The sequence below is a fragment of the Ovis canadensis genome, chromosome 2, assembly GCF_042477335.2.
Source record: "Ovis canadensis isolate MfBH-ARS-UI-01 breed Bighorn chromosome 2, ARS-UI_OviCan_v2, whole genome shotgun sequence".
Taxonomy (NCBI): Eukaryota; Metazoa; Chordata; class Mammalia; order Artiodactyla; family Bovidae; genus Ovis; species Ovis canadensis.
In genome coordinates, this window is record NC_091246.1 from 237,784,781 (window position 1) to 237,799,645 (window position 14,865).

General features: G+C 44.0%; 1 protein-coding gene across 50 annotated transcripts in view; it reads left to right on the forward strand.

The window, feature by feature from the left end:
* SP140 (SP140 nuclear body protein) overlaps nucleotides 1–14,865 on the forward strand; it is a 79,470-nt gene that overhangs the window by 29,367 nt on the left and 35,238 nt on the right. For 18 of the 50 annotated variants that reach the window (XM_069578521.1, XM_069578523.1, XM_069578525.1 and 15 more), the window contains 6 exons: nucleotides 430–513; nucleotides 1,477–1,557; nucleotides 5,916–5,999; nucleotides 7,084–7,164; nucleotides 9,537–9,617; nucleotides 10,017–10,097. In XM_069578521.1, the coding sequence (XP_069434622.1) occupies nucleotides 430–513; nucleotides 1,477–1,557; nucleotides 5,916–5,999; nucleotides 7,084–7,164; nucleotides 9,537–9,617; nucleotides 10,017–10,097 (492 nt within the window). The remainder of the gene's footprint in view (nucleotides 1–429; nucleotides 514–1,476; nucleotides 1,558–5,915; nucleotides 6,000–7,083; nucleotides 7,165–9,536; nucleotides 9,618–10,016; nucleotides 10,098–14,865) is intronic. The other 32 variants (XM_069578528.1, XM_069578533.1, XM_069578537.1 and 29 more) reach the window with 3 other exon arrangements.

Sequence of the window (14,865 nt, forward strand, 5' to 3'; positions counted from 1 at the left end):
TATATTGGTGGGGAGGGAAAGGAAACCACTGAGAGATGGGGAGTATAGAAGTGGATCCAATCACTTGTGCTTGAAGAGAAGTAGAAAGGATAATAGGGAAAAGGAGATATACTATCACTGAAAAACAAGCAAACAAACAAACAAACAAAAACCTCAAGACTTGAAAACAAGAGATGAGGAGAGAAGCCCGAACAATTATGTGGACGCACAGCTAGGAAACAGCTGTGTGGCCGTGGAACTGTGGGCAGGACCCTGGCAGGGAGACCGAAGGAGAAGAGGCGCAAGCAGATGGCAGAGAAACAGGAGACAGGGTGGCTCTCAGACCAGTGCTTGGGGCAGCCATGTCACTGTCCCATCGCGTTGGCATGAGTGCGCTGAGGTCTGTCTCTGAATGCCCTCCACATCCATCATGCCCTTGTTTCTCCACAGTGACCAGAGATCCCAAAGCTCTCCAAGTGCCTCCTGAAGGAGAACCCAAGAAGGTGCTCAGCCTACTACCAGCAGAGGGAGAAGGTAATTATGATTTAAATTCCTAACTGCTTCAATAAATGGAAAAAAAATCCTGCATGTTTCTCATCTTGCCATTCTCTTCTTCATAGTCACATACGTACACATGGAATTGTGTCAGTTTCTCTTTTTTCCCCCCAAACTGAGAGAGACTAAGGATAAAGGTGAACTAAGCTGGGTGGGGAGAGCGCCCCTGCATGAAGAAGGCAGGGAGACAGGATGTGTCAGAGGTGGCCTGGGGTCCTGAAGTAGAAGTGCCGGGGTGACTTCAGCTGCATGTAAAATTCACATTGACATGGCAAAAACCATCGTCAAGTAATTATCCTCCAATCAAAATAAATTAATTAATTTAAAAAATCCAGTTTGGCCATTGAGGCAAGGAGATCATCAGCTTCCTTCCAGAAGTCCTAGGAATATGGAAATAAGATTTGTGAATGATGGACAGGCTTGTGATGTACAAAGGTGGTGTAGAATAGAGGTGATAAGGGGAGGCTCTCTGGCCCTGTGGTCCATGCGAAGATGGAGGGAAGAATGGGATGGGGAAAGGTGATAAAGAGCAGTGTCAAGGCTGAAAGAGAAGAAAAAAGAAGACAGGAGCAGAGGAGACATCACGCACCAAAACAAAGAGAGGCGTCTAGAGACACTGGCAGAGGAAACAAGGGCAGAGACAGAAAAGTATGCAGAGTCAGTGGGAAGAGGAAGAAGGAGAAAGAGAATTAGATGTACAGGGAGTGTGGGAGAAGGTGGCTGGTTCTCAGCCTCCAGTGGTAATGATGGGAGGGAGCTACCCTGCAGGTCATGGGAACTCCAAGGGCAGATCAAGATGGTCTGGGACAGGGACAGCCGCACCCAGGAGAGAACTGAGCTTCCTGTGTCTTCACCATGAGTTTGTTTGTTTTTTTTCTTTTTTGCCATGATTTCCCCTGGTTGTATACTGAGACCTCTGAGGGATTTCATTCCTTTCTGCAGAGGATAACAAGGCCTATTGTGTGATCCATGTGGAAGAAGAGCCCCAGGAAGCCCTGAGCTCCCCATCAAGATGTGAGCCAGGTAAGGAAGGGGTATTGTCAGCCCTGAGCTGCAAGGTGTCAGATATCTGAATTCAGAGCTGAACAGCATGACCCTGGTTATAACAGATGAGTTACCACTTAGAGTGAAATGTTAGTTGCTCCATCCTGTCCAACTCTTTGCAAACCCATGGACTATAGCCCACCAGGCTCCTCTATCCATGGAATTCCACAGGCAAGAATACTGGAGTGGGTTACCATTCCCTTCTCCTGGGGATGTTCCTGACCTGGTCTTCTGCATTGGAGGCAGATTCTTTACCATCTGCGCCACCAGGGAAGTCCTTATGTTGTAGTAGGCCAGTCCTAAAGAAAGTCTTTTGTCCTCCACAATCTTTATGTTTATTTACACTAAAGATTTGATATTGTGGTTTTAACTCTTGAGTACCCTTTATTCCTGTGAAGAATAAAGATAGATGTTTATCTAGTATTTAACAATAATACTATTAATAATATATTTTCATAACGTTGGGTAGGCTTCCAAAGGAATACGGTCCTTGAGATCTATGTGTCAGAAAGAAAAACCAATGACCCAAAATCTCAGAAGGCGGTTATTGCCGCATATTTTTTTAATCAATCTATTGGATTATATAGTGCTTTATTCTTTTCTAAGTACTTTGGCAAACACAATTTCCTTACAAAACTTTAGGACTTAGCTAGGGAAACAGTTATTTCTCCTTAGAGATTAGGATATGGAAACATAGGAAAATGATACTTGTTTTTCCCTGAGATCAAAATAGAAAGAAGGACAAAGACTCACCTGTGTCCTGAGTATCCCACTGCAGGTAGCGGCTGTGTGAGTCTCAAACAGGGAATTGGGAGACTGGGACTGACATATATGTGTGTGCTCAGTCACTCATTTTGTCTGACTCTTTGTGGACTCATGGACTGTAGCCCGCTAGGCTCCTCTGTCCATGGAATTTTCCAGGCAAGACTACAGGAGTGGGTTCCCAACCCAAGGATCTAACCCTCGTCTCTTATATCTCCTGAATGGCAGACAGATTCTTTACCACTAGAGCCACCTACCAGATATAAAATAGACTAATAAGAATCTATTGTATAGCACAGGGAACTCTGCTCAATACTTTATAATGACCTATATGGAAAAAGAGTCTTAAAAAAGAGTGGATACATATATATATATATATATATATATATATGTATAACTGATTCACTTTCCTGGGTATCATAAACTAATACAATATTTTAAATCAACTATACTCCAATAAAAATTAAGAAATAAATGGATATGAAATCTAAATAGAACCAGGCTGCAATATGCTATCAGGGAAGGGAGATACTTTTCAACCTGCTTTCGCTAAGACTGTCCCAAGAACATGGACATAGTGAGAATAATCGTAATACAGGAACTTCATGTGAAAGACATTTGAAATCAGCCTGCCAAGGGGAAGGAAAGATTCCTGCTCATTTGTCAGTGGCAGAAGATGAGAACTTTGACAATATGGAGGAGGAATATGTAAGATGGACAAAGTAAACAGAAAGGCTAGAATTTTAACTTTTAGATTTAAATGTTAGGTGGAAACACTGCAAACAGAAAGTTAACAATAAGAGAGAAGAAGTAGAAGCGAGGAAATGAGTTCCCCAGAAGAAAGGAGTTAAACTCAGTAATCAAACAAGGTACAGAGTTTAACAGGTAGAGAAAGTGATATGAAGAGAAAGACCCTAAAGGGAAAGTGCTAAGAAGTAGACAGAGTGGAAGAAAGCATGACAGTTATACATAGAGGAAAGATAAAGGAGAATGAGTGAGACATCCGCAGAGAGGAAACACCGTGTGCAAGGGATGGAGAAGACAGTTGAGGACGTTGTAGGAACTGAAAGAAGGGTTGCTGTGTGGAGGCAACTTGTAAAACCAGGAGTTGAACGTGTTAGCAATGAGTGTTCACTTCAGTTCAGTCACTCAGTCATGTCCAACTCTTTGTGACCCCATGGACTACAGCATGCCAGGCTTCCCTGTCTATCACCAACTCCCAGAGCTTGCTCAAACTCATGACTGTCAAGTCAGTGATGCCATCCAACCATCTCATCCTCTGTCGTCCCCTTCTCCTCCTGCCTTCAATCTTTCCTAGCATCAGGGTCATTTCTCATGAGTCAGTTCTTCACATCAGGTGGCCAAAGTATTGGAGTTTCAGCTTCAGTCCTTCCAATGAGTATTCAGGACTGATTTCAGATTACCCCAATGATCAAAGTGGTACCTGTAATAGAGGCGAGGGGCCTCTCCTCAGCCATTCTTGTCTACTTCAATCTATAACTTAACGATCCCCACATTCCTATCTCTGGCCCAGACTTGTCTTTTAAGCTCATTCATCAAAGTGCCTGGATATATTTGTACAGGGATCTGTGAGACTGCTCCATTTGGATGGTTTTGGGAAACTTCAGTAGCAGACACTTCCTTACTTGCGTGGACCATCTTTCTTGATACCGCATCTGCCTCCTTTCCTGGTGTTCTTTGTTTCAGTATTGAACTCTATTGTTCCACTGTTCAGGCAGTCACCTAGGGGTCATCAATGTCTCTCCCCTCTCCTTCAATTCACACAACCCATCAATCATGCAGTTTAATCAACTACACCTTGAACATGTCTGCTGCTCGTCCTTTGCTTGCCGCTCTCAACACAAAAAAGCTCATCAGATCTCTCTTCTCTCTGGAACCAGAGCCAGAGCAACAGTCTCTGTCTAGTCACATACCCTCCCCCAGTCATCCTCCCACCACATCCATCCTCTCCAACTCACCCAGATGACCCTTTGAGAAGGCAAATTGGCTTACCTCACGTGCCTACCTTAATCAGTGCTTCTTGTCATAAGGAGTAAATCCTTCCCTTACTTTCCTTTCCATGACTCCAGCCTCATGTGTGCCTCACCTGCAGTGACTTCTAAAGTACATGTAAAACTTTGCAGTAATTCTAGTTTTGATGGATTTTTCTCATCTGAGCCTTTTGCACACACTTAGCCCTGTTCTGGGAACAGTTTTCTTGGTCCATTCCACTGTCTAATCTGCTCACTAATTGTGAAACCACATGCCAATTATATTTATTTAGTTATTTGTATATTTTTGAGTGCATTGGATCTTACTTGTGGCATGTGGGACCTTCATTGCAATGTCTGGGTTTCTTTCTAGTTGTGGCCTGTGGACTCCAGAGCACGTGGGCTCTGTAGTTGCAGCTCATGAGCTTAGTGGCCCCTTGGCATGTAGGCTGTTAGTTCCTCGGCCAGGGATCAAACCCACATCCTCTGCATTAGAAGGTGGATTCTTAACCACTGGACCACCAAGAAATCCCTCACATGGAAGTTATATACCATCTCAGAGAGACCTTTTCAGATCCTTAGTTTTAGAAAACAGCAGTTTGAGAGATGGGGTGGGGATATAAAGATCAGCATCAGGGAAGGAAGGAGGAGAAAAGGTAGGTGGGAACTGACATGGGAAAAGAAACAAATCAGGACAAAGGAAATAGCGAGACATTCTGACAGCAAGACACTGACTGAGGTAGAAATAGAAGAAGCAGAGATGCATGAAAAGGGTGAGAATGGGAAAGAGAGTAAGGTTGGGAAACCATGTATGCAAACTTTACATTCTGCATCAGATTACTGGGTTGTGCAAGCCCTCCTCTTACCTTCACAAGACCAAAAGACAGGTGTGCAAACTGTTGTAACCTCTATTTTATGGCCGCAGAAATAAAGCACAGAAAGGCATGGCAGTTATTTTTGCAAGGGCAAGGTAGAAAAGGAAGGGTGGGCGCCAGCAATTGGGTGTGTCCCTGAGGACAGCGGTGTGTGAAGCCCTCTGACAATCAGGGTGGGGTCGTGTGGTCAAAAGAGGAAGAGGAAGCCCAAGGAGTTCTGCAGGTTCTTGAAGGAGTGAACCAGAGTCCAGGAGACGGTTTTGGTTAAGGAGAAAGTAATGTTGGTGAGGAGGGAATGGAAATCACTGAGAAACAGGGAGCATGGAAATGGACCAACCACTTGGACTGTAAGTGATCTAGCGTAAGAAAATTAGAATGCATAATAGAGGAAAAGAGACACACTATCACTGAAAAACAAGGAAACAGGAAACCCCAAGACATGAAAACTAGACATGAGGAGAGAAACCCAGACAATCAAATGGGTGCACACCTAGGAAACAGAGCTGCGTGGAGGTGGAACTGTGGATAAGACACTGAGAGGGAGAGAAAAGGAGAAGGGGTGCAAGTAGATGGCAAAAAACAGCCAGCCTGCGGCTCCCAGGAGCAGAGCTTGGGGCAGACATATCCCTGTCCCAGCATGTTGGCACGAGCCCACTGAGGTCTGTTTCTGATCGCCCTCCATGTCCGTTGTGTCCTTGTCTCTCTGCAGTGACCTGTGATCCCAAAGCTCCCCAAATGCCTCCTGAAGGAGAAGCCGAGGAGGTGCTCAGCCTATTACCAGCAGAGGAGGGAGGTAATTATGACCGAAATTCCCAACTGCCTCAATAAATGGGAAAAAAACTCTCCTCTTCTCTCATCTTGCCATTCTCTTCTTCATATTCACTTACGTGCACAAAAAATTGTGTCGATTTTCTCTTTGGTTTTTCCCCAAACTGTGAGAGAGACTAAGGACACAGGTGAGTGGAGCTGGGTGAGGACAGCACCCCCGGGAGGAGAAGGTAGGGGGCCAGGATGTGCCAAAGGTGGGCTGAGGTCCCGAAGGAGGAGTGCCTGGGTGACTGTGTGTGTGTGTGTGTGCTCAGTCCTGTCCAACTCTTTGCAACCCCATGGACTCTAGCCTGCCAGGCTCCTCTGTCTTTCGAATTTTCCAGGCAAGAATACTGGAAAATTTCCTTCTTCAGGGGATCTTCTCGAGCAGGGATTGAACTTGGGTGATTTTAAGTGCATATAGAAATGCAGTTGTCAGCAGGTTATGGCCACCGAGGCAAGGAAATCGTTTTCACCTTCCTTCTGGAAGTCCTAGGAACAGGAAAATAACTTTTGTGAATGATGAGTAGGCTTGCGATTTAGAAAGGTGATGTAGGATTCTTAGACTAAAGCTGATGAGAGGAAGCTTTTGGGCCCTGTGGTCCATGTGAAAAATGGAGGGAAGAATGGGATGGGGAAAGGCAATAAAGAGCAGCGTCAAGGCTGAAAGAGGAAGAAAAAAAAAGGAGCAGAGGAGACATCACGCACCAAAACAAAGAAGCATCTCGAGACACTGGCAGAGGAAACAAGGGCAGAGACAGAAAAATATGCAGAGTCAGTGGGAAGAGGAAGAAGGAGAAAGAATTAGATGTACAGGGAGTACGGGAGAAGGGGGCTGGTTCTCAGCCTCCAGTGGTAATGATGGGAGGGAGCTACCCTACAGGTCATGGGAACTCCAAGGGCAGATCAAGATGGCCTGGAACAGGGACAGCCCCACCCAGGAGAGAACTGAGCCTCCTGTGTCTTCACCATGAGGTTTTTTGTTTTTTGTTTTTTGTTTTTTTTTTTTTTGCCATGATTTCCCCTGGTTGTATACTGAGACCTCTGAGGGATTTCATTCCTTTCTGTAGAGGATAACAATGCTTGTTATGTGATCCATGAGGAAGAAGAGCCCCAGGAAGCCCCGAGCTCCCCACCAAGATGTGAGCCAGGTAAGGAAGGGGTATTGTCAGCCCTGAGCTGCGAGGTGTCAGATGTCTGAATTCAAAGCTGAACAGCATGACCCTGGTTCCCTCCTCATGGTCTAGTTGTTGTTTGGTCACTCAGTTCTCTCCAGCTCTGTGTGACCTCACGGCCTGCAGCAAGCCGGGCTGCCCTGTGCTTCACATCTCCCGGAGCTTGCTCAGACTCATGTCCATTGAGTCAGCGATGCCATCCAAGCATCTCGTCCTCTGTTGTAGAGGATCAGTCCTAAAGAAAGAATCTGTTTTTCCTCCACAATCTGTATGCTTGTTTACACTAAAGACTCAATACTGTGATTTTCACTCCTGTGCACCTCTTATTTCCTATAGAGAATTAAAGGTAGGTATTTATCTAGTGTTTAATAGTAATATTATATTGTTATAATTTGTCTATAATTGATAGACTTCCAAAGAAACTTGGTCCTTGAGATCTGCTTGTCAGAAAGAAAGACCAATGACCTTAAGCCCACAAGCAGTTTTTGCCACATATTCTTCATCAGATTATTGGATTATGCAGTGCTTTATTGGGCTTCCCTGATAGCTCAGTTGGTAAAGAACCTACCTGCAACGCAGGAGACTCTGGTTCGATTCCTGAGTCAGGAAGATCTGCTGGAGAAGGAGTAGGCTACCCACTCCAGTATTCTTGGGCTTCTCTTGTGGTTCAGCTGGTAAAGAATCTGCCTGCAGTGTGGAGACCTGGGTTTGATCCCTGGATTGAGATCCTCTGGAGAAGGGAATGGCTACCCATTCCAGTATTCTGGCTGGGAGAATCCCACGAACTGTATAGTCCATGGGGTCACAAAGAGTCAGACATGACTGAGTGACTTTCACTTTTAGTGCTTTATTGTTTTTCAAAGTACTTTGGCAAGTGAGATTTCCTCACAAAATTTTAGTTCTTAGCCCAGGAAACCGTTATTATCCTTCCTTAGCAATTAGAATACAGAAGCACAGAAAAAAGAATATTTGTTTTCCCCTTGAGATCAAAGTAGGAGGAAGGGTGAAGACCAGTGTCCTGAGTATCTCAGTACCGGTGGTGGCTGTGTGAGGCTTGTAGGAAGTCATGTCATCATATGATGGGAGTCCAAAGGGAGACCTGCAACATCTCAATCGCAATAGAACAGAGCCTGAACCAGAGAGCCTTCCACTTCTCAAACAGAGTAGGGAGTGGAAGAGATTAAGAGAGAGAGAGTGAGGCAAGAAATGAATCCTGCTGCAGGGTGTGGGGGCTTCCCCTGTGGCTCAGTGGTAAAGAATTCACCTGCCAATTCAGGAGATGTAGGTTCAGTCTCTTAGTTGGAAAGATCTCTTGGAGAAGGAAATGGCAACCCATTCCAGTACTCTTGCCTGGAAAACCACGCGGACAGAGGAGACTGTGGGCTATAGTCCATGGGATCACAAAACTTGGACATGACTGAGTGACTAAAGAACAACAATAGGATTTGAAAGACCTAGAGGAATAGCTTCCCTGGTGGCTCAGAGGTTAAAGTGTCTGTCTGCAGTACGGGAGAACCGGGTTTGATCCCTGGGTTGGGAAGATCCCCTGGAGAAGGAAATGGCAACCCACTCCAGGATTCTTGCCTGGAGAATCCCATGGACAGAGAAGCCTGGCAGGCTACAGTCCATGGGGTCGCATAGAGTTGGGCATGACTGAGCGACTTCACTTACTTACTTAGAGGAATAGAGCTGGAGAGAATAAGCAAAAAATGAGAGTTCAAGATCATCACTGAGGAAAAAATGTAAAGATAGGAGATGTTGCCGGGGCGGTGGGGAGAGCACACAAAATCAAAGATACATTTTCATAATTATACACAATTATTCTCCTAGTGCAGAAGCAGAAATGTTTAGAGGCAGGTCTGAGAAGCAGAGGGCAGGAGAACGAGGTGAATAAAGTGGAAACAGAGGCAAAACAGGCTTTGATGGATCTCAGGTGTGGTCCTTGGAGCAGATGTCCTTCTTCCCAAAGGGCAGCTCACTTGTGCTCTGAACGTCCTAGCTCAGCTCATTTCCTTCTTTCTTTTTTTTAAAGTGGAGTATAATTGCTTTACAATGTGTTAGTCTCTGTTGTACAATAAAGTGAATTAGCTGTAAGTATCCATATATCCCCTCTCTGGCATCCCTCCCGCCATCCCACCAGCCTAGGTCATGACAGAGCTGAGCTCCCGGTGCTATACAGCACCTTCCCACTGTCTATTTTACACACGGTAGTATTTTCGGGTCAATCCTAATCTCCCAATTAGTCCAACCTCCCCTTCCCTATCCCTGTGTCCACATGTCCAATCTGTACATATGTACATTCCTGCATGGAAACAAATTCCTCTATACCATTGCTCATGTCTTTTCAGTGTCCTGTGACCCTGAAGCTTCCCAAATGAGTGACAAAGAAGAACAAGAGGAGCTGCCCAGTCAGCCACTGGATGGAGAAGGTATTCATGATTTCAACTCCTATTTCACTAATTGAACCTTTTTCTGTCTCCCTCTTTCAATCTCCCTTCCTACCCTACTCCCCTTCACATGCACACACAGAAGAAATACGAGGTGCCACATGGAAAGAATCAAAAAGACAGAGGAAATTAGTTATATTAGAAGGGAGTGAGATGGGTTTGTTGTGAGATTATGTTCAGCCTCCAGTGATAGTGTCAGGAGCCTTGTTAACCTCCAGGTCAGCTGAGCTCAAAGGCGGGAGGGTCTATGCGTTGGGACATCCCCACCTTGGAGATTCTTTAGCCACCTTAGTCTTCCTGGTTGTTTCTGGTAGGGCTTTCCTACTATGGTTTCCATTGGTCATACACTGGGTTTCTAAGAGATTTCATTCTGTTCATCAGAAGGCAGCGGCACCTGTTTCGAAATATGTGATGAAGAAGAGACTCAGGAATTCTTGAGCCCACCACCAAAAAGTGGACCAGGTGAGGGAGATAAGGATAGTCTGGGCTGCAAGGCCTCAGGAGGATGGGGTTTCCTAATGGATGCTACTCTGGGAATACCCCACAATGGAAGTTTCAGTTAATTCTGAACTACAGTCTTCATGTTTACCTTGATTCTTTGGGAAAATGCCAGGACTTTGTGCGTGCTGTGCTCTGTTGTATCCAACCCTTTGTGACCCCATGGACTGTAGCCCACCTGGCTCCTTTGTCCTTGGGATTCTCCAGGCAAGCATACTGGAGTGGTTGCCATTTCCTTCTCCAGGGGATCTTCCCCGCCTAAGGACTGAATCCATGTCTCTTTCACCCCCTGCACTGGCAGGCAGATTCTTTACCACCAAGCCACCTGGGGAAACCCCCACCACCAAAGCATGGACCAGGTGAGGGAGATGAGGATTGTCTGGGCTGCAAGGTGTCAGGAGGATGGTGTTTCCTGATGTATTGTACTCTAGGAATACTCCACAATGAAAGTTTCAGTTAATTCTCAAATACCGTCTTCACATTTACCTTGACTCTTTGGGAAAATGCAAGGGACAAGAAACCTTGAGCAACTCCACAATTAGGAGGTCATGCTGTTTGATTGTAAGTGTCCATGTATTCAGTTGTAGTGGATACAATCTCACACAGGAGAAAGAACACAGAAGCTGCACAAAAATGTGATTAATTTTTAGTGGAACTGTTAGTACATTATCTCTATCTATTTAGTATCCCCCAAGAATGTTTACATTCACCTCTTCCAGCACAGGAACATAATCTTTCATTTATCTATTGTCTATAGAGAGTTAATTTATTGCTTAAGTTGGTGCGACATGTTTTGTATCACCATCAATGATTTCTTTGTCTAAATGTTTGAACTTTTGACCTTATTATGGGAATAACTCATGACTTCAAATGTTTGAGGTTCTTTGGGGGTTTTAGTGGTTTCCTACTCCACGGATAACTCTCAAAGACAAAGTACAATGGGGTTTAAGCTGATTCTCATGACTAAGTCATGGTCTTGATGTAAATGATCTGTAGCATCCTTGCCCTAAATGGCAATCAATAGCTGCCAGACTCATGTTTCTTAAGGCTGTTTATCTGGATTAATACTGATTTTAGAAGCATAATTGCAACTAAAGTCATAATTTTTTTTAAGAAGTTGGTTTGGGATGACAGTGTATTCAAAAATTCTTCAAATTGGCTCTACTAGAAATACTGCAGAAGAATTAAATTAAAAGTTAGGGTAGTGATTATAAGTGTGTCAGTCTTGGAATGTTATTATTAGCAGTAAAGATAACATAATGGGGAAGTCAGAGGCTTCAGACATTACACCAGTAAATTGAAAAGCTGAAATAGCAAGGATAAAGGATAAAAAGCGTGAAGGAGAATGTGACAATCAGTGCGACAAGCTAGACATCCAGGAGAACCTTACTTTGAAGATCTTGAGTGGAAGCAGTTCTACCTTATGGAATTTGTTCTGGGAATCTTTGGGAATTCACTTGATATCCATTTTTCTATGGGTTCCTGAAGATATTTAAAATCTGTTTCCATTGTATTCAGATGTTACAATCTACTCCAAAACCAAAATAGCTTTCAGTTTTAGCAATCTGACATATCCTAGAAAGAGCCCCCGGCTTCCCCAGTGGATCAGCAATGAAGAATTTACCTGCAATGCAGAATGCAGGAGACATGGGTTCAATCCCTGGTTTGGGCAGATCCCCTAAAGGAGGAACTGGAAATGCACTCCAGTACTCTTGCCTGGAAAATCCTATGGACAGAGGACCCTGGTGGATTACAGTCCATGGGGTTGCAAAGAGTTGGACACGACTTATCAACTTAACAACAACAATCACAGAGAAGTTGCTACGTTCAGTTACTTGAGATAATTTTGCTTTCTGTAAGGGAATGAACTCTACAAGGAAATCTGAAGCAGTCATTGCATAACCAGCCTGGGATCTTATTTGTCTTTATTATCTTTCGTCTCAATTTTATTCTCATTTTAGAGATAATATTTATCACCAAATAATATTAAATCAGGATTTAGTATGGAAGTGAACTTCCAGATGTTCAAGCTGGATTTAGGAAAGGCAGAGAAACCACAGAACAAATGGGCAACATCCATTGGAGCACTGAAAAAGCAAGAGAGTTCCAAAAAAAATCTACTTCTGCTTTATTGACTATGCCAAAGCCTTTGACTGTGTGGATCACAACAAACTGTGGAAAATTCTGAAAGAGATGGGAATACCAGACCACCTGACCTGCCTCTTGAGAAATCTGTATGCAGGTCAAGAACAACAGTTAGAACTGGACATGGAACAACAGACTGGTTCCAAATAGGAAAAGGAGTACGTCAAGGCTGTATATTGTCACCCTGCTTATTTAACTTATATGCAGAGTACATCATGAGAAATGCTGGGCTAGAGGAAGCACAAGCTGGAATCAAGATTGCTGGGAGAAATATCAATAACCTCACATATGCAGATGACACCACTCTTATGGCAGGAAGTGAACAACCAAAGAGCCTCTTGATGAAAGTGAAAGAGGAGAGCGAAAAAGTTGGCTTAAAGCTCAACATTCAGAAAACGAAGATCATGGCATCTAGTCCCATCACTTCATGGCAAATAGATTGGGAAACAATGGAAACAGCGAGAAACTTTATTTTTGGGGCTTCAAAATCACTGCAGGTGGTGACTGCTGACATGAAATTAAAAGATGCTTGCTTCTTGGAAGAAAAGCTATGACCAGCCTAGACAGCATATTAAAAAGCAGAGACATTACTTTGCCAACAAAGGTCTGTCTAGCTATGGTTTTTCCAGTGGTCATGTATGGATGTGAGAGTTGGACTATAAAGAAAGCTGAGTGCCAAAGAATTGATGTTTTTGAACTGTGGTGTTGGAGAAGACTCTTGAGAGTCCCTTGGACTGCAAGAAGAGCCAACCAGTCTATCCTAAAGGAAATCATTCCTGAATATTCATTGGAAGAACTGATGCTGAAGCTGAAACTCCAATAATTTGGCCCCCAGATACAAAAAACTTCCCCATGGAAAAGACTCTGATGCTGGGAAAGACTGAAGGTGGGAGGAGAGGGGATGACAGAGAATGAGATGGTTGGATGGCATCACCAACTTGATGGCTATGAATTTGAGTAAGCTCTGGGAGTTGGCAATGGACAGGGAGGCCTGGCGTGCTGCAGTCCATGGGGTCGCAAAGAGTTGTACACAACTGAGTGTGTTGGCCATCTGGTGATGTCCATGTGTAGAGTCTTCCCTTGTGTTGTTGCAAGAGAGTGTTTGCTATGACCAGTGCATTCTCTTGGCAAAACTCTAATAGCCTTTGCCCTGCTTCATTCTATACTCCAAGGCCAAACTTGCTTGTTACTCCAGGTGTTTCCTGACTTCCTACTTTTGCATTCCAGTCTCCTATAATGAAAAGGACATCTTTTTGGGGGGTTAGTTTTAAATGGTCTTATAGGTTTCATAGAACCATTCAACTTCAGCTTCTTCAGCATTACTGGTCAGGGCATAGACTTGGATTACTGTGATATTGAATGGTTTGCCTTGGAAACGGACAGAGATCATTCCATCGTTTTTGAGATTGCATCCAAGTAGTACATTTTGGACTCTTTTGTTGACCATGATGGCTACTCCATTTCTTCTAAGGGATTCCTGCCCATAGTAGCAGATAAAATGATCATCTGAGTTAAATTCACCCATTCCAGTCCATTTTAGTTCCACTGATTCCGAGAATGTCGATGTTCACTCTTACCATCTCCTGTTTGACCACTTCCAATTTGCCTTGAATCATGGACCTAACATTCAAGGTTCCTATGCAATACTGCTCTTTACAGCATCGGACCTTGCTTCTATCACCAGTCACATCCACAACCATGCTTAGCACCATCCCTTCATTCTTTCTTAAGTTATTTCTCCACTGATCTCCAGTATGGATATGAGAGTTGGACTGTGAAGGAGGCCGAGCATCAAAGAATTGATGCTTTTGAACTGTGGTGTTGGAGAAGAATCTTGAGAGTCCCTTGGACTGCAAGGAGATCCAACCAGTCCATTCTGAAGGAGATCAGCCCTTGGATTTCTTTGGAAGGAATGATGCTAAAGCTGAAACTCCAGTACTTTGGCCACCTCATGCGAAGAGTTGACTCATTGGAAAAGACTGATTCTGGGAGGGATGGGGGCAGGAGGAGAAGGGGACGACAGAAGATGAGATGGCTGGATGGCATCACTGACTCGATGGATGTGAGTCTGAGTGAACTCCGGGAGATGGTGATGGACAGGGAGGCCTGGTGTGCTGCGATTCATGGGGTCACAAAGAGTCGGACATGACTGAGCAACTGAACTGAACTGAACTGATCTCCAATATCATATTGGGCACCTAATGACCTGGGGAGTTCATCTTTCAGTGCCCTATCTTTTTGCCTTTTCATACTGTTCATCGGGTTCTCAAGGCAAGTATACTGAAGTGCTTTGCCATTCCCTTCACCAGTAGAAGTTAGTACTTCTTAATACATTTAATATAGTTTCATTTGCAGGATAAAGCCCTACTTATTATATTTTTAGGAGTTTGTTTGAGGGAAATATTATTAAATTATTCATTTACTTTTGACATACCAAAAATTCCCCACTGAAACCCAAAGATATCTTTTGTAAAAATTTGCTGTTTATTAAGTGCAAGAGTTAGACTCATACTGAGAGTACAAAGAGGAAGTGGAAGTTCTGCCAGTGGGAGCTTGTAACTTTGGCAGAAACAAACCCATGACAAAC